This window comes from Erinaceus europaeus, chromosome 20 (genome assembly GCF_950295315.1).
Source record: "Erinaceus europaeus chromosome 20, mEriEur2.1, whole genome shotgun sequence".
Taxonomy (NCBI): domain Eukaryota; kingdom Metazoa; phylum Chordata; class Mammalia; order Eulipotyphla; family Erinaceidae; genus Erinaceus; species Erinaceus europaeus.
Window position 1 is genome coordinate 15,310,240 of NC_080181.1, and position 16,488 is coordinate 15,326,727.

A 16,488-nucleotide genomic window follows, 5' to 3' on the forward strand; every position below is an offset into this window, starting at 1 on the left:
GACCAATTCCACTCATATCATATCACTTAGAAACACTTGCCTGAATAAGTAACAGATAAAGATGTCAAATAGCCATGGGAACATAGTGGGTGGGAACAACTTGGAGTCCCCTTCCCTAGTCCAGCAAGTAGAAGAGCCAAGTCTTCTCTTTGCATAAACTTACAGCCAGGACTTTGTATCATGTGAAGAAGTTATACAGAAGTTTATGAAACTGTCCTTCCCATCCCCTGCCTATCACCCAAAGAAGCCAGCCAGAGGAGACCTAGACAGTGGATACCTTGTCTTTTGAGTTTCTAAGATAGACTTTTAAAAGAACATTTATTTTTGCCAACTACCTGCCCCCCTAAGATTGACTTATTTTTGAGTGAGAGAGACCAAAAACACTGCTCAGTTCTGGCATATGGTGATGGGGATCAAACCTGCACCCTCAGGCATCTAAGTTCTATACTCTAACGCGATATCACCCTTCCCAAGATACATTCTTTCGAAACCTAGATACTGATTACAATCCCAATATTTTCTTTCTTTTGCACAAAGACAGTGTAAACATTATTTAGGTTAAGATACTTTTGAAAGCTGAGTTGAAACTTCATACACAAGAATGTGTGTTTATGTGTGTGTGTGTGTGTGTGTGTGTGTGTGTGTGTGTGTGTGTGTAAATGATTCAGTCTTTCTTTGGAGCACACAGCTTATTTATTCTATGACAAGGTATACATGCTGGAACTCAAATCCACAGGAGTTGGGACAGTTTACACAGAGTGAAGCCTGTTAGATTCTTATTTTTATTATGTAATCAATCCCTTGTCTAATTATTGAGACCTTTTATTTCAGTCCATAATCACAGTATTTTTTTCATATCCCACCACAATTTGGATTAAGATTGCCCAAAGACTTACATTACATTCAGCTGCAAGATTTTTTGTTTGTGTTTTTACACCAGCTTACATTGGTGTGTTTTGTTTTCAGTGACAATGTTAGAAAAATGAGGAAGTAATTAGTTCCTGAAAGTTTCTCCTGCTCACTTCCCTCTGTTTCCAAATAACAACACAAAAATAAGCATCTCCTTTTTAGGTTGTTTTTAAATGGTAAAAAGCCCTCCCCCCCCGAAAGTAAGTGGATTTCTCTATAAGCTTTCAAAATTCAGATATCATGTAAAGGAAGAGGGTGAAAAATTGCTTTTATTTTAAGGCTAAAAATTGGTAAAGCTGTTCTTTACAGAAAGACTTTTTTATGCCCTCCCACCTGCTTTTTGAAATCCACCAACCACAAAATTTACTCCATCTCCCTTTTTTTCTCTCTCTTACACACTCCCTCTCTCTTTTTAGCAGCAACATACAAGCCGGCCATATTAGAGAGATGGAAATAAAGCTTCCTTAATGTTCTATGTGTCTTTGAAGTATATTTGTGCTTTTTTTTTCTTTTCCTTTTGTTTAGCATTTAACCATTCCTTTCTTGTAGCCCTCTAATCACCCTCTCCCATACCCCACCTGACTAACATCTCATTCTCTGAAAATGCACAGGGCTGCTTGGCTACCTCGCCCTGCCTTCAGTCTCACGGGGCTCAGTCTCTTTTTCTCTTTGGGTAAGTCAGATTGCACATCTGCATGCTCCTGAGGGTGCAGAGGTCCAGCTACAATAGGGGGTAGGGGGAGCAAGGTACCAGTAAGCCGAAGTTGCTAGAGCTTCCCTTAGGAAGTGCCCTCGGGAAGGAAGATGCTGGGGATGGGGGACGTGTTGCTGGGGACTGCAAAATGTTGGGACTACCTTGTTACAGAAATGTTTGACCAGGGGATCTGGTGTCCCTTGGGGTGATGTCAAGGAGACAACTTTGGATTTCCCTGAAGTTGATCTGTATCTGGGGTGGGGAGTAGAGGGCAGAGGGAGCTGCAGTGTTTTCATGGAATTGCCTTTTTTAAGCTGCTAAAATTTGTGGGGTCCTGGGACTTAAGTCTCCCTTGATGGACTTCTTTTGTGATCCTTGCTCCTTGAAGTCTTGTGGCTTTAGGATATCTGGGGAGAGTCAGGGAAGGAGGGACAGGGAGGGACAGAAAGCTGAGTCTGGGAGCCTGTCCCACTGATTTTTTTTTTTTTTTTTTTTTTGGAGATGTACTGGAATGAAGGGTAGGGTGGGGTGGGGTGGTGTGTGAGAGGAGATGGGATGTAGAACTGAGGAGTGATCTCTGGGTTGGGAAGGGACCTGGTCACCTTAAGAGACCAGGCATGGATGAGTTGAGAAGCCTCTCTGGCTTGGGCCAGATGGAGGGGATGAGGGATCAGGATAAGATCAGGAAAAATAGGAACCCAAGGGCTGGGTGAGGTTGTGGCCCTTTTTAAATCCATGTCTCAGCCAACCTCACAGAATGTCTTGTCAAGTAGTCCAGATGTTAGTTTCATATTTGACCATTCATGGCCTTTCTGATGGGTGGGTGGGGGGGTGTTGAGAGTTATTGGCAAGCTTATTTTATCATAGTTTCATTCTCATTCCTAAACTTACTCATTGCTAGTGAGGTAGTTGGACTCACATCCAAGGATTGCCTGTAAGAATACTGTTGATTTCTTTCTGGCACACTGTGGTGAGTACTAGGAAGAAGTGTTAAATGAAGAGCACAGAGGTCCTGGCAGTCATCATGATAAGGTTTTCTAGTTTTGGGGCATGTTAACAATAGAGCAAAAATACTACAGAAACGTGGGCAGGAGGAAGTATGAGTCTTAGCATCAGATGGGGGCGTAAAGCCACCTTTGTCATTTACATCCTGACCATAGGCAAGTTACTCCACCCTTCTGAGTTTCAGATTCTTCCTGAGTAAGCTGGAGAATAAAAATGCCTATTCTCTGGGGTTTTTGTGAGTCTGACACGCAGCAGGTGCTCAAGTATATGGATGCATTATGAACTCCTTTTAGGAGTATAGGAACTGTGATTCTTGTCATTTTATGTTTGTATGAGGTAGATTTTCTTATTATCCTCATGTTACAAATAAGTAAACAGATGTAGAGAAGTTAAGTAATTTACCCAGTTAGATCACCTGACTAAGATGAGTTGAAATTTGAACCGGATTGACTTCAGCATGTTCTTGTGCTTAACTCGGCTGCTCCCTATACTCCAGAAATAGCATTGCAGTAGTCACAGTAATGGATCAAAGGCTCTCAGGTATTGGTAAGAAAAGGAGTCCTAGATGAGTGACCTGTGTGTATGGAGCCAGGATAGAGGGCAGATATTCTCCTTAAGGAATAAGGGGGCATCCCTTGGGAGGAGGACAGTCTGCCATAAGTGAGAAAAAGAAGGGAGTGTAGCTGAGACAGAGTTTGGGGTGAAGAGGTCAGGACATGGGTTTGTGAGGTGGCACAGGGAAGAAGCTTATGTCTCTCTGCTAACCCAAAAAATAGGGACTTGAACTTGATTGGTGCCATGTTACTGAACTCCATGTCTGAGATGGATATTGGAGCTTTTGGTGGCTATAGTAACATCTGTTTCCAGGATGAGAGATGCCACACATGAAGAGTGAGGGGACTGTGCCAGGGACTGGTGCGGGGGGGAGGGGGGGAGGATGACACTGTTGGGATTGGCAAGGGGAACAAGACCAGCTGAGCACATAGCAGTACATGAAGTTAGTTGTTAGTAAGGAACAATCCATGTGACTGGTTTCCCTAGAGATTTTCTCAAGACCGTTAGCTCTGCGGTCACTAGCCTGGTTCCCAAGTCTGAGTCATTTTTACAAATTGGAGCCTAGTCTACATGCAAGTTCACTTCATCTATCTGCTGCTGGGGGTAGGGCCCAGACACAGAGGGGAAATGCCTTTCCTTCTTTTCACAAACTTTTATCGAGTTTCTCTGCATGTCTCACATTGTTCTGGAGTGGGGGACATCAAGATGAGTAAGAATCAGATCCTCAGCACATTCAGGGACACACAGACACATCAGCCAATAATCACAGTGCAGGATCACATTATTGTAATAACAGATTTACTTAAGTTTTGTCTGGGGCTGACTACATGCCAGGCATTGTTCTGAGCTTCATTTTTTGAAACTAAAATACTATAAAAGATTTATTTAGTGCAAGAGAAAGAGCCAGAGCATCGCTGTGGCATATTCAACACCTGGAATTGAACTCAGGACTTCACGTGTGCAAGTCCTTCACTCTACTGCTGAACTACCACCCATGCCACCTGCTGTGAGCTTTGTGTAGTAGTGAGACATTTAATCTTTTTTTTTTTTTTTGACATTTAATCTTCACAACAGCCCTAGGATGTAGGCTTTGCTGTTGGTCTCCCACTTTATAGTTACGGGAATTTGAGATGCAGAAAGATTAACTATCTGCCTTAAATCAAATGAGGGTTCCATGGCCCAGTGTTGGTCACTGTGCTATTCTACCTCCTGGTTACACAGACACATGAGCATGGTGGGTAGGAGAGGAGTCAGACCTGGGAAGTGGTCACTGAGACTATGCTGCTTTTGCTGGGATCTGTGTGGTTATGTAAGAGCACTCCAGTTGCAAAACAGAGAAGGAGTTTCCCAATAGGAAGCAAAAAAAGTGCAAAGGAATGAAAAATGGTGGTACTTTCAGGAAAGGAAGGAACGCTGGGTCTACTGGAATGCAGGAGAGGAGCCTGGCTCTGCCCCTCACCCAAAGTAAGATGAGCCAGGCTGGTCCTAGAGGGCAAAGGACTTGGAAGCTATGCCTTGGATCCTGGACTCGGTCTTGAAAATCACAGGGAACTAGGGCAAGTGTGGAGGTGAGAAAAGATCAGGACAGGCTGCCCAGGAATAGGCTGGGCTACAGGAGGGTTCAGATGCAGGACTGTAAGAGACAGGGGCTCCTTGTGACTATCATCTGGTCCAGAACTCAATGTGCACCAGAAGGCTAGGGGGAGGGCAGTTTCTCTGCTTAGACACATGCACTTAAATAAGGGTAAAGTAAGTCTACCTTATAAACTGAGGTAGTGTTGGAAAGCGAAACAAAGCACAGCCCAGTGGTTGGCAGGGCATAGGCACATTTTCATAGTCTGTGCAAGGTGAACTGGCTAGGGCATGAGGATGAGCAGCCAGATATGCCTTGGAGCAAGTTGTGGGGAGGGCAAGCTCAACACTGCTGATGTGTGGGGGGCTAAGATCCAAAGCCATATCTATTCTGTATCCCTGTGAGTCAGAAATCAAGAGACCCAGGACCCAATCCTGACCCCAAATAGAGAAAATAGGAAGACTAGGCTCCTCTTGTATGTCTGCCTCTGGACAGCCTGCTAAGAGCTGTGGGTCCTCAGTTACAGGGGTGACCCTGCAGGTAGACAGCAGGGGACCTGACCCTCTCTCACCCAACCTTGAACTCTTAACCCTCTATCTGGAACCTGGCAACCTGGATTCAAGTCTAACATTGTCACTGTTTCTGAGCTTACTTTAATTACTTAACTTATTTTTACTCAACTTCCTTGTCTGGAAAGTGGAGATGGTAATGGGCTTGTTGTGGTTATCAAGTAGGTTAATATTCATGGCACATAATGAGCTTTGTTGTTTTAAAAAGTCCTACTGTCATCCTTATTGTGGATTCTGCTACTTTCCTAAAGCAACAGACTTCATCACAGAGACCAGGATTTTGCTGACAATTCTGACCTCATTGTGAATGTTGTCTTCATCTTTAATGAGGGCCCGGGGCCTAGATGGGTGAAAAACTCAAGGCACTCATGTGTCCCTACCCTCTCTCATGGCTCTTGATTTCCTGACAAAACAATGGGGCTGGATTTCTCATACCTGAGTTTCCTCCTGGGCTTGGTTTCCTCTCCTTTGGTGTCCCTTTCCCCTCTATGACCACTAGAGGGCACATTTGTTCCTCCTACAGGGGCTGAAGCTGTAGGATTGTGGGGAACGGAACCTGCATTGCACCTCTCTGGGTTCTTACCACTCTGAAAAAGGCCCCTTGTTTCCCACAGCTCTGCCCTCTCACAAGCAGAGTGCTAACTCTTCAAGCTGGAGGGAGGTGCCTAATCGGGTTCAAGTTGTAATCAGACTGATGTTGTAGACTGTCTGTGGTCAGAGGCCAATGGCCAGGGATGGATGGGTCATTTAGACCCACAGTAGTTTCTTGGTGTCACTTCTGGTGGAAATTTCTGTGGACCCTGGGGGGTGGGGTGGGGTGGGGTGGAAGGCCTTTCTAAGGGAAGGGATATTCAAAGAAGCAATACCTTCCTGGAATATGAGGTAAGCTCAGGACAAGGCGTCACTAGCCTCCTTCCCTGGAAAATCCTTAGCAGGGCCAGGTGATGGTGCACCTAGTTGAGAGCACATATTATGATACACAAGGACCCGGGTCCCCACCTGCAGGGGGAAAGCTTTGTGAATAGTGAAGTAGTGGGTGTTGGGCGGTAGCACAGCCGGTTAAGTGCACATGGCAAGGACCAGGGCAAGGATCCTGGTTCAAGCCCCCAGCTCCCCACCTGCAGGGGAGTTGCTTCACAGGTAGTGAAGCAGATCTGCAGGTGTCTCTCTCTCCCCCTGTCTTCCCCTCCTCTCTACATTTCTCTCTGTCCTATCCAGCAATTACGACATCAACAACAACAACAATAACTACAGCAACAATAAAAAATAACAGTGAAGTAGGGCTGTAGGTGCCTCTCTGTCTCTCTCCTTCTCTATCTCCCCTTTCTCGATTTCTGGCTGTCTCTATTTAATAATTAAAGATAATAAAAATAAATTAATTTAAAAAAGAGAATCATTAGCCTTGGTGGAGTACAGGTGGTGCTGGTATCTTCTGCCCTCCTCCTCTGCTGCCACTGAGCTAGGTGTTTTCATTACTGAAACTGTGCTTGCCACCCTGCCCTCCCCAGGCTGGATTTCCCTAACAAGTACTGAAGGTCACAGCTGGATGTCTTGGCCATGAAGGGGGCAGGGCAATGCCCTCTCATATGTTGCTCTGTTGCTGACCTCCAGTGCCAGCAGTTCAGAGCATCTCTCCTCTTCCTCTTAAAGGTTTATCTACATGACTTTTATTTTTAAAGTTAGAAATCAGGGTGCTGGGTGGTGGTGCACCTGGTTAAGCGCATGTATAACAATGTACAAGGACTTGAGTTTGAGCCCCTTGTCCCCACGTGCAGGGGGAAAGCTTTACAAGTGGTGAAGCAGGGCTGCAGGTGTCTCTCTGTCTCTCTCCCTCTCTATTACCCCCTTCCCTCTTGATTTTTGGCTGTCTCTATCCAATAAAGATAATAAAATAAAATTAAAAAATCAAACATTGATTTCCCTGAAAATATTTTTAGCATACTTGTGGTTCATAAAATTCCCCTCAAATCTAGGACTTGCTAATGAATTTTAATTGGCTGCTGCAATGACTTTTTAAAAAAATAATAATTTTATTGGGGAAATAATGGCTGCATCTCATGTTCTTAATTCCTGCATATCTAGTAGTAAAACAATGAATCTAGATCTACGATTCCCGAGGTTCCCCCTTCTGGCTTCCTCCAGGTTGGGGATCTCCATCTTCCTCTATCTGCAGTACAGACCTGGTAACTGATCCTGGAGATGGGCCAAAAGGACTCTGCTTCTAGGCTGCATGAGGGAGGCAGCCAGGCAGGCAAGAAGGCAGGCTAGTTGCTGCTTCTAGGGTGGGGTCCTCTGCAGCTTTCAAGCTCAATTTGAAAAACAAAAGCACTGTGGGGATTCTCTGGGGGTATTCCCCAGGGCTGAACTAGATGTCCTCTGTTGGGGAGACTCCCCCAGAAGTTCTTCCTATTTAGGCTATAGGATTTGAGCAGAATTAGGAATACAAGAACTTGCATTTGCAGTGCATTTAAAGCAGGCAGATGCATGCTCACTGTCCTTTTTCTAGTTCAACTTCTTTAATTGGGGGAATAACCCCGAGAGGTAGATGCCATTTGTGTTTTTATAGAGGAGACTCAGGTTTAGAAGGGTAAAAGGAGCATGACTGATGGATGGGTGGTTGGTAGAGCTGGGATAGAACCTCAGTCTTACCTGATCTCCTTGTCTTTGCTTTTCTCACACTGGCAGCCATAGTTCTTGCCTCCTAGCTGCCCCAGTCTACTAGTAGTTTCTTTTTTCCCCACTTAAAAAAAAAAAAAAAACTGAGAGGGAGAGAGAGAGAGAGACCAGAACACTACTGCATCACTTTATGTGGTGCTGGGGATGGAACTCAGGGCCTCATACACCCAAGGCATTCACTGTACCAATGAGCAACCTCCCTGGCCTACTTATTAGTGGTTTCTTTCTTTCTTTCTTTCTTTCTTTCTTTCTTTCTTTCTTTCTTTCTTTCTTTCTTTTTCTTTTTTCTATCTTTCTTTCTTTCTCTCTTCCTTCCTTCCTTCCTTTCTTTCTTTCTTTCTTTCTTTCTTTTTATCATCTCTTTTTAAATTTATTTATAAAATGTAAACACTGACAAGACCATAGGATAAGAGGGGTACAATTCCCACCACCAGAGCTCTGTATCGCATCCCCTCCCCTGATAGCTTTCCTATTCTTTATCCCCCTAGGAATATGGACCCAGGGTCATTGTGGGATGCAGAAGGTGGAAGTTCTGGCTTCTGTAATTGCTTCCCCGCTGAAAATGGGCATTGACAGGTCGATCCATACTCCCAGCCTGCCTCTCTCTTTCCCTAGTGGGGCAAAGCTCTGAGGAAGTAGGGCTTCAGGACACATTGGTGGGGCCATCTGTTCAGGGAAGTCCAGTTGGCATCATGGTATCATCTGGAACCTGGTAGCTGAAAAAAAGAGTTAACATATAGAGCCATACAAATTGTTGATTAATCATGAACCTAAAGGCTGCAATATTGCAGATGAAGATTTGGGGTATCCATTTTGGAAAAAGCTAGTAGGTCTATTTTAGGTATAATCCAGAGGACCCATAACTTTATTAGTTTTTGCCTGAGCCTGACATCTGATATACAGGTGAACCCAAGTTATTGTCTGGGGAGATGATGTCAAGACTGGAAAAGGGGCTAGAAAGCTGGATCCGGGAAGAGAGTAGCTCCCAAATATGGGAAAAGTGTATAAATATTATTGACTGTAAACCCATTGATTTGATCTGGGGCCCATATTCAGCATAGGAGCCTATGTAGGTCCAAACTTGCATTCTGTGGTCATCAGTAGGAACATTCCGAGTTGCCATTAGTGGTTTCTTTTCTTTTTTTAATACTTATTTTTTTTTTTTTAGATATTCCTTTATTTCCTTTTTTTGCCCTTGTTATTATTGTTGTCATTGTTGTTGGATAGCACAGAGAGAAATGGAATGAGGAGGGGAAGACAGAGAAGGGAGAGAAAGAAGCTTGCAGACCTGCTTTACTGCTTGTGAAGCAACTCCCATGCAGGTAGGGAGGCGGGGGCTTGAACCAGGATCCTTACACTGGTCCTTGGATTTTGTGCCACCTGCGCTTAACCCGCTGCGCTACTGCCTGACTCCCCATTAGTGGTTTCTTATCTTGCTCAGAAGAATATAATTCTTACTCTGTGTTTGGGCCCACAAGTCCTCATCTTACTGAATTCTTAGAGATGAGGGCTCACCATTTATCACTTTGATCACTGTACCATTGAGTCTCAGATGCACCAAGCTTCTTCTGGGGTATCTTTTTGCTGCTACTACTTGTCTGCCCTCTCTTGTGCCCACCAGAAGCTTGAGATGAGCTAGACTAGACTGTTTGCTTGACTTTGGCCTTGGGGTATGGAGAGAGAAAGGCCTTTTGAATCTCTGTTCTTAAGTCTGCCTGCCCCCAATTAACTTTAGGGAGTGCTTTAGCTTTAGCTGGGAGGACTTTGTATCAGCATATAGTTGCTTGGAAGTAGTAGGGAAAAAGGGAGAGACTGAGGCTAGCATAGTGAAAGCCCTTGTTCACAGTCTTTAGTTAATAAAAGACAATGGTGAAACTGGGACAGGATGGCCAGATTTCCCTCAGTGGTCCTGGAAAAGGTGTGGGTGTCTTGTCTGTCCCTGGCTTGACTGATTTGGTTTCTCTCTATCCTAGCCTTGCTCAGACTGACTTATCTCTGTTATATGCTTTATTGGTCCTACTCCAGACTCATTTCAGCTACTGGGGATCCAGCCTGTTGTTCCACTGCTCCCTCACCCCACCCCACCCCATTCCCATGCAGAAGACTCGTCCTCTCCCTGGAAATCTCACCTGCTTCTGTTTCTGTCCTCAGTGCCACCAGGGCGGAGCATGGAAGTCACAGTCCCTACCACTCTCAATGTCCTCAATGGCTCAGATACACGCCTGACCTGCACCTTCAACTCCTGCTACACAGTGAATTATAAACAGTTCTCCATGAATTGGACCTACCAGGCATGCAGTAACTGCTCTGAGGAGATGGTGAGTCTTGGATGGGGGATAAGGGAGTAGACGGAGAGCTCCTAGTGAGAAGCCCACTTTCTCCACTGTCCACTCCTTTAGATCCAGGCCCTAGAAGAGCCTGGCAGGTCTGCCTGCCCCAGTGGACTTTGGCAGAAGATGTGTAATCACACTTGGGTGGTTTGTAACAGTTGGAAAAGGGGTCTCCTTTCCAGAAAGGACTGCCTCTCTTCCAGGTAAAAGGTATGCCATACACCTCCAGCCCACTTCTACCCCACCCCCACCCCACATCTGACCTCCCTTCTCTCTTAGTTCTTCCAGTTCCGCTTGAAGATCATTAACCTGAAGTTGGAGCGGTTCCGAGACCGAGTGGAGTTCTCAGGGAACCCTAGCAAATATGATGTGTCTGTAACACTGAAAAATGTGCAACTGGAGGATGAGGGCACCTACAACTGCTATATCAAGAACCCGCCAGACCGCAACCGTGGCCATGGCAAGATCACCCTCAAGGTCCTCTTGGAAGGTGAGGGGCATGTGTGTGTCAGGCAAATGGGGAGTGGGCCCCTCACCTTTCCCACTGACTGTTTAGGAGAGACAGTGCCCTCTGAGGGGTGGCAGCAATGGCTTGTATTGCACTGCATGCAAAACATCAGTACGTCCCTCCCCCCAGCCCTTAAGGGTCTAGGACCATGTCTCAAATAGTCTTTATCCTGATATATCTGTCATGACCTAGATCTTATTCATGACAGCAACTTTCATTTATTAGGTACTTACTATGTCTCAGTTGTAGGGCTAGAATCCAATTTTTATCCTAAAATTTTATCCTAAATTTTATCCTAAAATCCTATAGGGAAGAGGGGTTGGAGAGATATATAGTGGTAGCACACAAGACTTGCACATAAGAGGTCCCGAGTTTTATCTCTTCACCACCGATAGCCAGTGTTAAGCAGTGCTCTGGCCAAAAAATAAAAGAAGGGACTAGGGATGTAGCTCAGTGGTAGAGTGTATGCCTTGTATGTGTATAAAGACCTATGTATATTATCCCGGTACTAAAACAAACACCTCCCCCCCCCAAAGGAAAAAAAAAGCCCTCTAAGAAAGATGCTGTTATTATCCCTATTTTACAAATAAGGAAACTAAAGCTTAGAGAGGATAAAGACTACCTAGAGTCACACAATTAATAAATCAAAAATTAGGGTTCAAATCTGATTCTGTTTGAATTTAAAGTCCATACTGTCTCCTGGAGAACTATGGGAGAAGGATGCTGAAAGGTCAATGGGTCTATCTTTGACTTTAACTAAGGTCTTTTCCCTGGAGGAGAGCACAGTCAGGGCCACTCCTCCATATTGCAGGGGACAGAGGAGGGATCCCTATTTTCCAGTCTTGGTGCTTAGCAAATTTGCCTTCTTTCCATCTCCAGAGCCCCCTGAACGGGATTCCACAGTGGCAGTGATCGTGGGTGCCTCCGTGGGGGGCTTCTTGGCTGTGGTCATCTTGGTGCTGATGGTAGTGAAGTGCGTGAGGAGGAAAAAAGAGCAGAAACTGAGCACGGATGACCTGAAGACAGAGGAGGAGGGCAAGACGGATGGAGAGGGCAACGCAGAGGATGGCACCAAGTAGGGGCAGCTGGCTCATGGCCCCTCATGTTCTATTTCCCTCTCACCCTCTGCCCCCAAAGTGTTCCCCAACCTGCCTTCTCTCAGTGTGCTTCTCTTGAACCAGGACCCCAGGGCTCTCCTGGGAACTCCTGAACCCCTCATATTGTGTCCCCAACCCTACACCAAGAATGATCCACCTCTCTTTCATTTGGGAAACCCACCACAGCATCTGGGATGTATGAGCCCTGAGGGAGGGAGAAGTGGGCTCAAAACTGCCAGCTCTTGAGAGGAGGCCTAGGTGGGGACCCAGAGAGAAAGGGGGAGGGTGGGCAATGTTGAGGAGGAGTTCAGCTGTCCAGCCTGCCCAATGCTAGATCTAGTGATGACTTTAGAGAAGAGCTAGGGTGGGGGTAGATAGCATAATGGTTATGCAAAGAGACTCTCATGCCTGAGGCTCCAAAGGCCCAGGTTCAACACCCTAAACCACCATAAACCAGAGCTGAGAAGTGCTCTGCTAAGAGAGAGAGAAGAGCTATGGGTGAGAGTGGGGACTTCGTGTGCCAACCCAAGATGGCCTCCTTGCTGGTATTGTCCTGGGAAGCTCTGTCTGGGGGTGGAGATGGGCTCCTATGACTTGGGGTGTGTGTGTGTGTGTAGATATTTTAAGGGAATAGCTGTGCATTGAAGGAAAACCAGGGTAGGAGGCAAACTGGAGATAGGCCTATCCCAGGAGCTCAGTTCACCCTCTTTTTAGAAGCCTGGTAGTGCTTTGTTGACTACTGATCCCTTAAGGCTTTTGGTGAGAATAACACCAGAACAGCAGTTGTGTTGGATCATGGTGGGTTGAGTTCTAGCTCAGTTTCATCTTCTACCATAGTTATACAACAACCCGAGATGAGTTTCAAACTCAACTAAACAGCCCAAGAACTAGAGGTTTCCTTTTAAAATGGAGTTTCTTTCAGGCTGACTTCTTCAACAAGATGGCTGCCATGGTCCTGGGCCAGGAGCATCCACAGGATGGAGATGGCAGGCAGGACCACATTTGAGACCTTGGTTTAGACTTCCCCAGTTCAGAGGGGGTTTGAGCCCTTGGCGGCCTTGGAAATCCTGTGGCCATGTCACATTAGGAGCCAATACCCCCCTCTCCTGCCCTACACTTCCCTCCTCCATTGGGAAGAAAGAAGGGTTTGTGGGGAGTCAACTTTCACTGCCATTTAATCACCCAAAGGGAATAATTTAAGTTTCAAGAGAGGGAGGGGGACAGAAACAGAGAGAAACTCCTCACTTAAGACAGTATGACCTTGAGAGACCCTCACTGCTGCCACAGATGGGGACATAGGGTCAAACTGACTGGAACCCAGGGTCACACTGTCTCTTCTGGCTCCCCTGTTTCCAGTTTGAGTCACTAGATTTCCCAATGGAAGGGACCTAGGAGGTGAGGGAAAGAGAGAAGACCTCATCTTCTAGGAGTTGGGCCCCTGCAGGTTGGAAGGGGAAGGTTGGAAGGGATGGAGTGATGGGGAGGGCAGAAATCCTTTTATGCCCCTTTTGGCCTCGGGATGGCCCTTTGCACCATTTCCCAGTTTTTTCAGAAGCTCAGTTACTGCCCTGGCTCAGAGATTCTGTGCTTAGGTAGGGTCTGAGTCTGGGGGAAGGGAGAGAAGACTGACAGTCTCAGGGACCACACTCTGCCTCTGCCTATCAGATGGCCAATTTGGGGAGAAAGAAAGAGCATCCAGGAGCTTCAGTTTCCTTCATTTCTGTTCAACATCCATTTATTGAACAGCTGCTATGTGCCAGGCTGGTGCAGGTGCCAGGGCGCACACAAAGCCATAACACAGTTGGTGACTGCCAAGACAACATTGTGGGGACCAAGATGAATTAATTTTTGGTGCATCTAATTCCATCTCTGCAACTACCACTTCTAGGGCTGGAGTGGCAGAAGAAGGAGGCTCAGGAATCTGGGCCCTGCTAGGAAGGGAAGAGGGAAAGTATAATAGGGAAAATTGTGAGAGGCGAGAGAGAGAGAGAGAGAGAGAGAGAGAGAGAGAGAGAGAGAGAGGGAGTGGGGATGTGCCACCTGGAGCCCTTGAGTTAGCTCCAGGGTGGGGTAGGTCCAGCCCTTCTGGAAATCCCATCCCACCAGGCGCAGTCCCTAACTGCCAGTCAACACACTGCCACTGGAGGTGGGTAAAGCCACCAGGATGCTTGGAGCCCCAGTCACTGCCCATCCCCCCAGTCAACCAGCAGTCAGGGGAGATGTAGGTGGTGGGTACCTCATTCCATCTGAGAACCATGATTCACTACTATGGCTTGCAGAGTTCAAATTTTAGCCACCTCCTGTGAGCTCTATACTCCTGGAGGAGTGAGAATCTGTGCAACGCTGGGAACTTTTCCTTTTCCAGGACTTAATAACATTTAGGAGAATCCTTTGCAAAGACCAAACCCCCCCCCCCCGGCAGTTTGTTCTTAGAAGTCCTCACTCTGTTAAGTTCAGGGTTCCTGGATCCCTTCCTTGTTCTGTCCTTAACCTAGTAGGAGGGCTCTAGACAGATGAGGATGGGCCAGGAGCCACCTGTACCCCAGTGCCTGCCCTCATGTGCACTGTATTTTTGAGCCTCTTAAAATCTTCTCCTGAGGCTTTTCAGTTGCTCTTTGAGGGCAACAAAGTTGAAAATGAAATAGGGCTTCTGTGAGTAGAGGTGGGGCACTAGTGAGATGTTTCCAAAGTAGCCATTTCTCTACCTGCTTTCTACTTCCTACCAGCAAGCTGCCCTTCTGCACTGTGGGATCCACACCCCACTTCTGGCTGCATGTTCTCAGCACTGTGCTCCCTGCTGTTTCTCTACTGTCCTCCTCTGCCCTTGGGGAACCCCCTCTCTCTTCCTCCTGAATAAGGGCCACTGTAAAGAGAAATGGGTTGGCTGTCACAGGATTTAGCTTCTAAGATCAAAGTACACATTTTCAGGACTGAAATGCCTTGAGGTGCCTTGGAACTGGCTTTGGAAATAGCTATCTGCCTCCCTAGTTAAGGTCTAATCACAGTTCTTCCTGAATTCATCAAAAGGAAATATGGCTTGGATCAATATTTCTCCCTGTGAGTCCCCTCAGGGAGGCTGGGATAGCATATGTGTACAAGGTCGGATTTAGTGGATGGTCAATTAAAGCTACTGACCAGGTCCAAAAAGAGAATCCTAGGTCAGAGGAATGATTTGTTGAGGTCAGAATGGGTGACAACTCAAGCAATTTCTTCCCTTCTTATGTCTTAAGGATAGACAGCCTGTGTCTCTTGCTGTGCCTCTCGCTGGTGTCTTCCTTTGCTGAAGCTTGTTGATGCATTTGTACATAGTCTATATATATAGATATATTATATATATAAATACTAAACATCTCACTATACCCACCTCAAAGTTGCACTTTGTGTGTGGGGGTGGGAGACAATCATTTCTCAGTGTTTTGAATTGATTGACCAAAGGCAAGTAACAGAATGTCCTAACTGCTCTGTGTGCACTTGGAGGGGAAAGCCAAGTACTTAAGCACTTTCTAGATCTCGTGCACGAATGTAAATGGAAGAGGAGGTAGAAGGAGAAACCTCAGTGGTCCTCGGTGACTCAGCTGCTGTATTGTGTCTGCTTTGGGGAGTAGACTGAATGTCTTTTGGAGTGTATTTTATTGCTTGGATCCATTGATGACAATAAACAGACTGTCTCCCCTGAACATCCCTCAAGTGTTACTTTTTTCAGGGGTTCAGTGTGGGGTTCATTAAAAGCTTACAGAAACTCTGACAGAGCTCCCTAAAGCTCCTTTCCTGGTTTTTATTACTATTTAATGAATTCTGTCATAGTTTTTAAAATTTTATTTGTATTTTAGTGAGAGATACAGAAATATATATATATATATATATATATATATATATATAGAGAGAGAGAGAGAGAGAGAGAGAGAGAGAGAGAGAGAGAGAGAGAGGGACCAAGACCAGAACGCTGCTCAAGTCTGGCTTATGATGGTGCTGGGGATTAAATTTAGGACCTCGGAGTCTCAGGCACCAAAGTCATTTGCACAACCACTATGCTGTCTCCCCAGCCCTTTTTCCTGGTTATTGACATTGCCAGATCCTGGTCAATAATGAGGTTATTCTTCTCCACATATAGTGACAGATGTTCCCTATTCCCCCTGCCTCCTTTTTGTCTTCCCAGAATCCTGAGTGCCTATGCCCACCTTAGAAGCATCCTGGGACTAGGTAGCTGAACACTTATTTCTTGGAGCATGCTTAGTTATTTCTGGGACAGTGACAACTCTTTAAGCTCATAAAGCTAACTTCTACTCATGTCACCTTTCCACGGACATAGACTACACTTTTTGCCCCACTTCTAAGCTGTGTCTGACTAGGCATCACATTTGCCTGCTGTAGACTGAGAAAACTATATAGATGTCTGAAGTTGATTACTGTCCTGGTGCAACTTCACAGATTAGGGTGGCCAGGGGAAGGGTCAGGCTAATCATGTCCCAGCTATGGACTAGATCAAGGGTGATGCTAGCCTATGGATTCTACTATTCTAGTCATAGGCTTCCCCCCCCTTTCCTATTCTTATGTTGCTCTTGGTATTCCTTC

General features: G+C 45.9%; 1 protein-coding gene across 1 annotated transcript; it reads left to right on the forward strand.

The window, feature by feature from the left end:
- The first annotated feature begins 1,291 nt into the window (after window positions 1-1,291).
- On the forward strand, window positions 1,292-13,919 carry SCN2B (sodium voltage-gated channel beta subunit 2). Its single transcript, XM_007523619.3, has 4 exons — window positions 1,292-1,582; window positions 10,133-10,299; window positions 10,591-10,801; window positions 11,699-13,919. The coding sequence occupies exons 1-4, from the start codon at window positions 1,513-1,515 to the stop codon at window positions 11,896-11,898; spliced, it is 648 nt and encodes a 215-aa protein (XP_007523681.1). The 5' UTR covers window positions 1,292-1,512; the 3' UTR covers window positions 11,899-13,919.
- Window positions 13,920-16,488: the final 2,569 nt, after the last annotated feature.

Bases quoted from the DNA above. Each gene is read 5' to 3' on its own strand.
- SCN2B (XM_007523619.3), top strand. From the start codon at position 1,513: ATGCACAGGGCTGCTTGGCTACCTCGCCCTGCCTTCAGTCTCACGGGG. The intron at 1,583-10,132 runs GTAAGTCAGATT...TTCTGTCCTCAG, and splicing joins CAGTCTCTTTTTCTCTTTGG to TGCCACCAGGGCGGAGCATG. The intron at 10,300-10,590 runs GTGAGTCTTGGA...CTTCTCTCTTAG, and splicing joins GTAACTGCTCTGAGGAGATG to TTCTTCCAGTTCCGCTTGAA.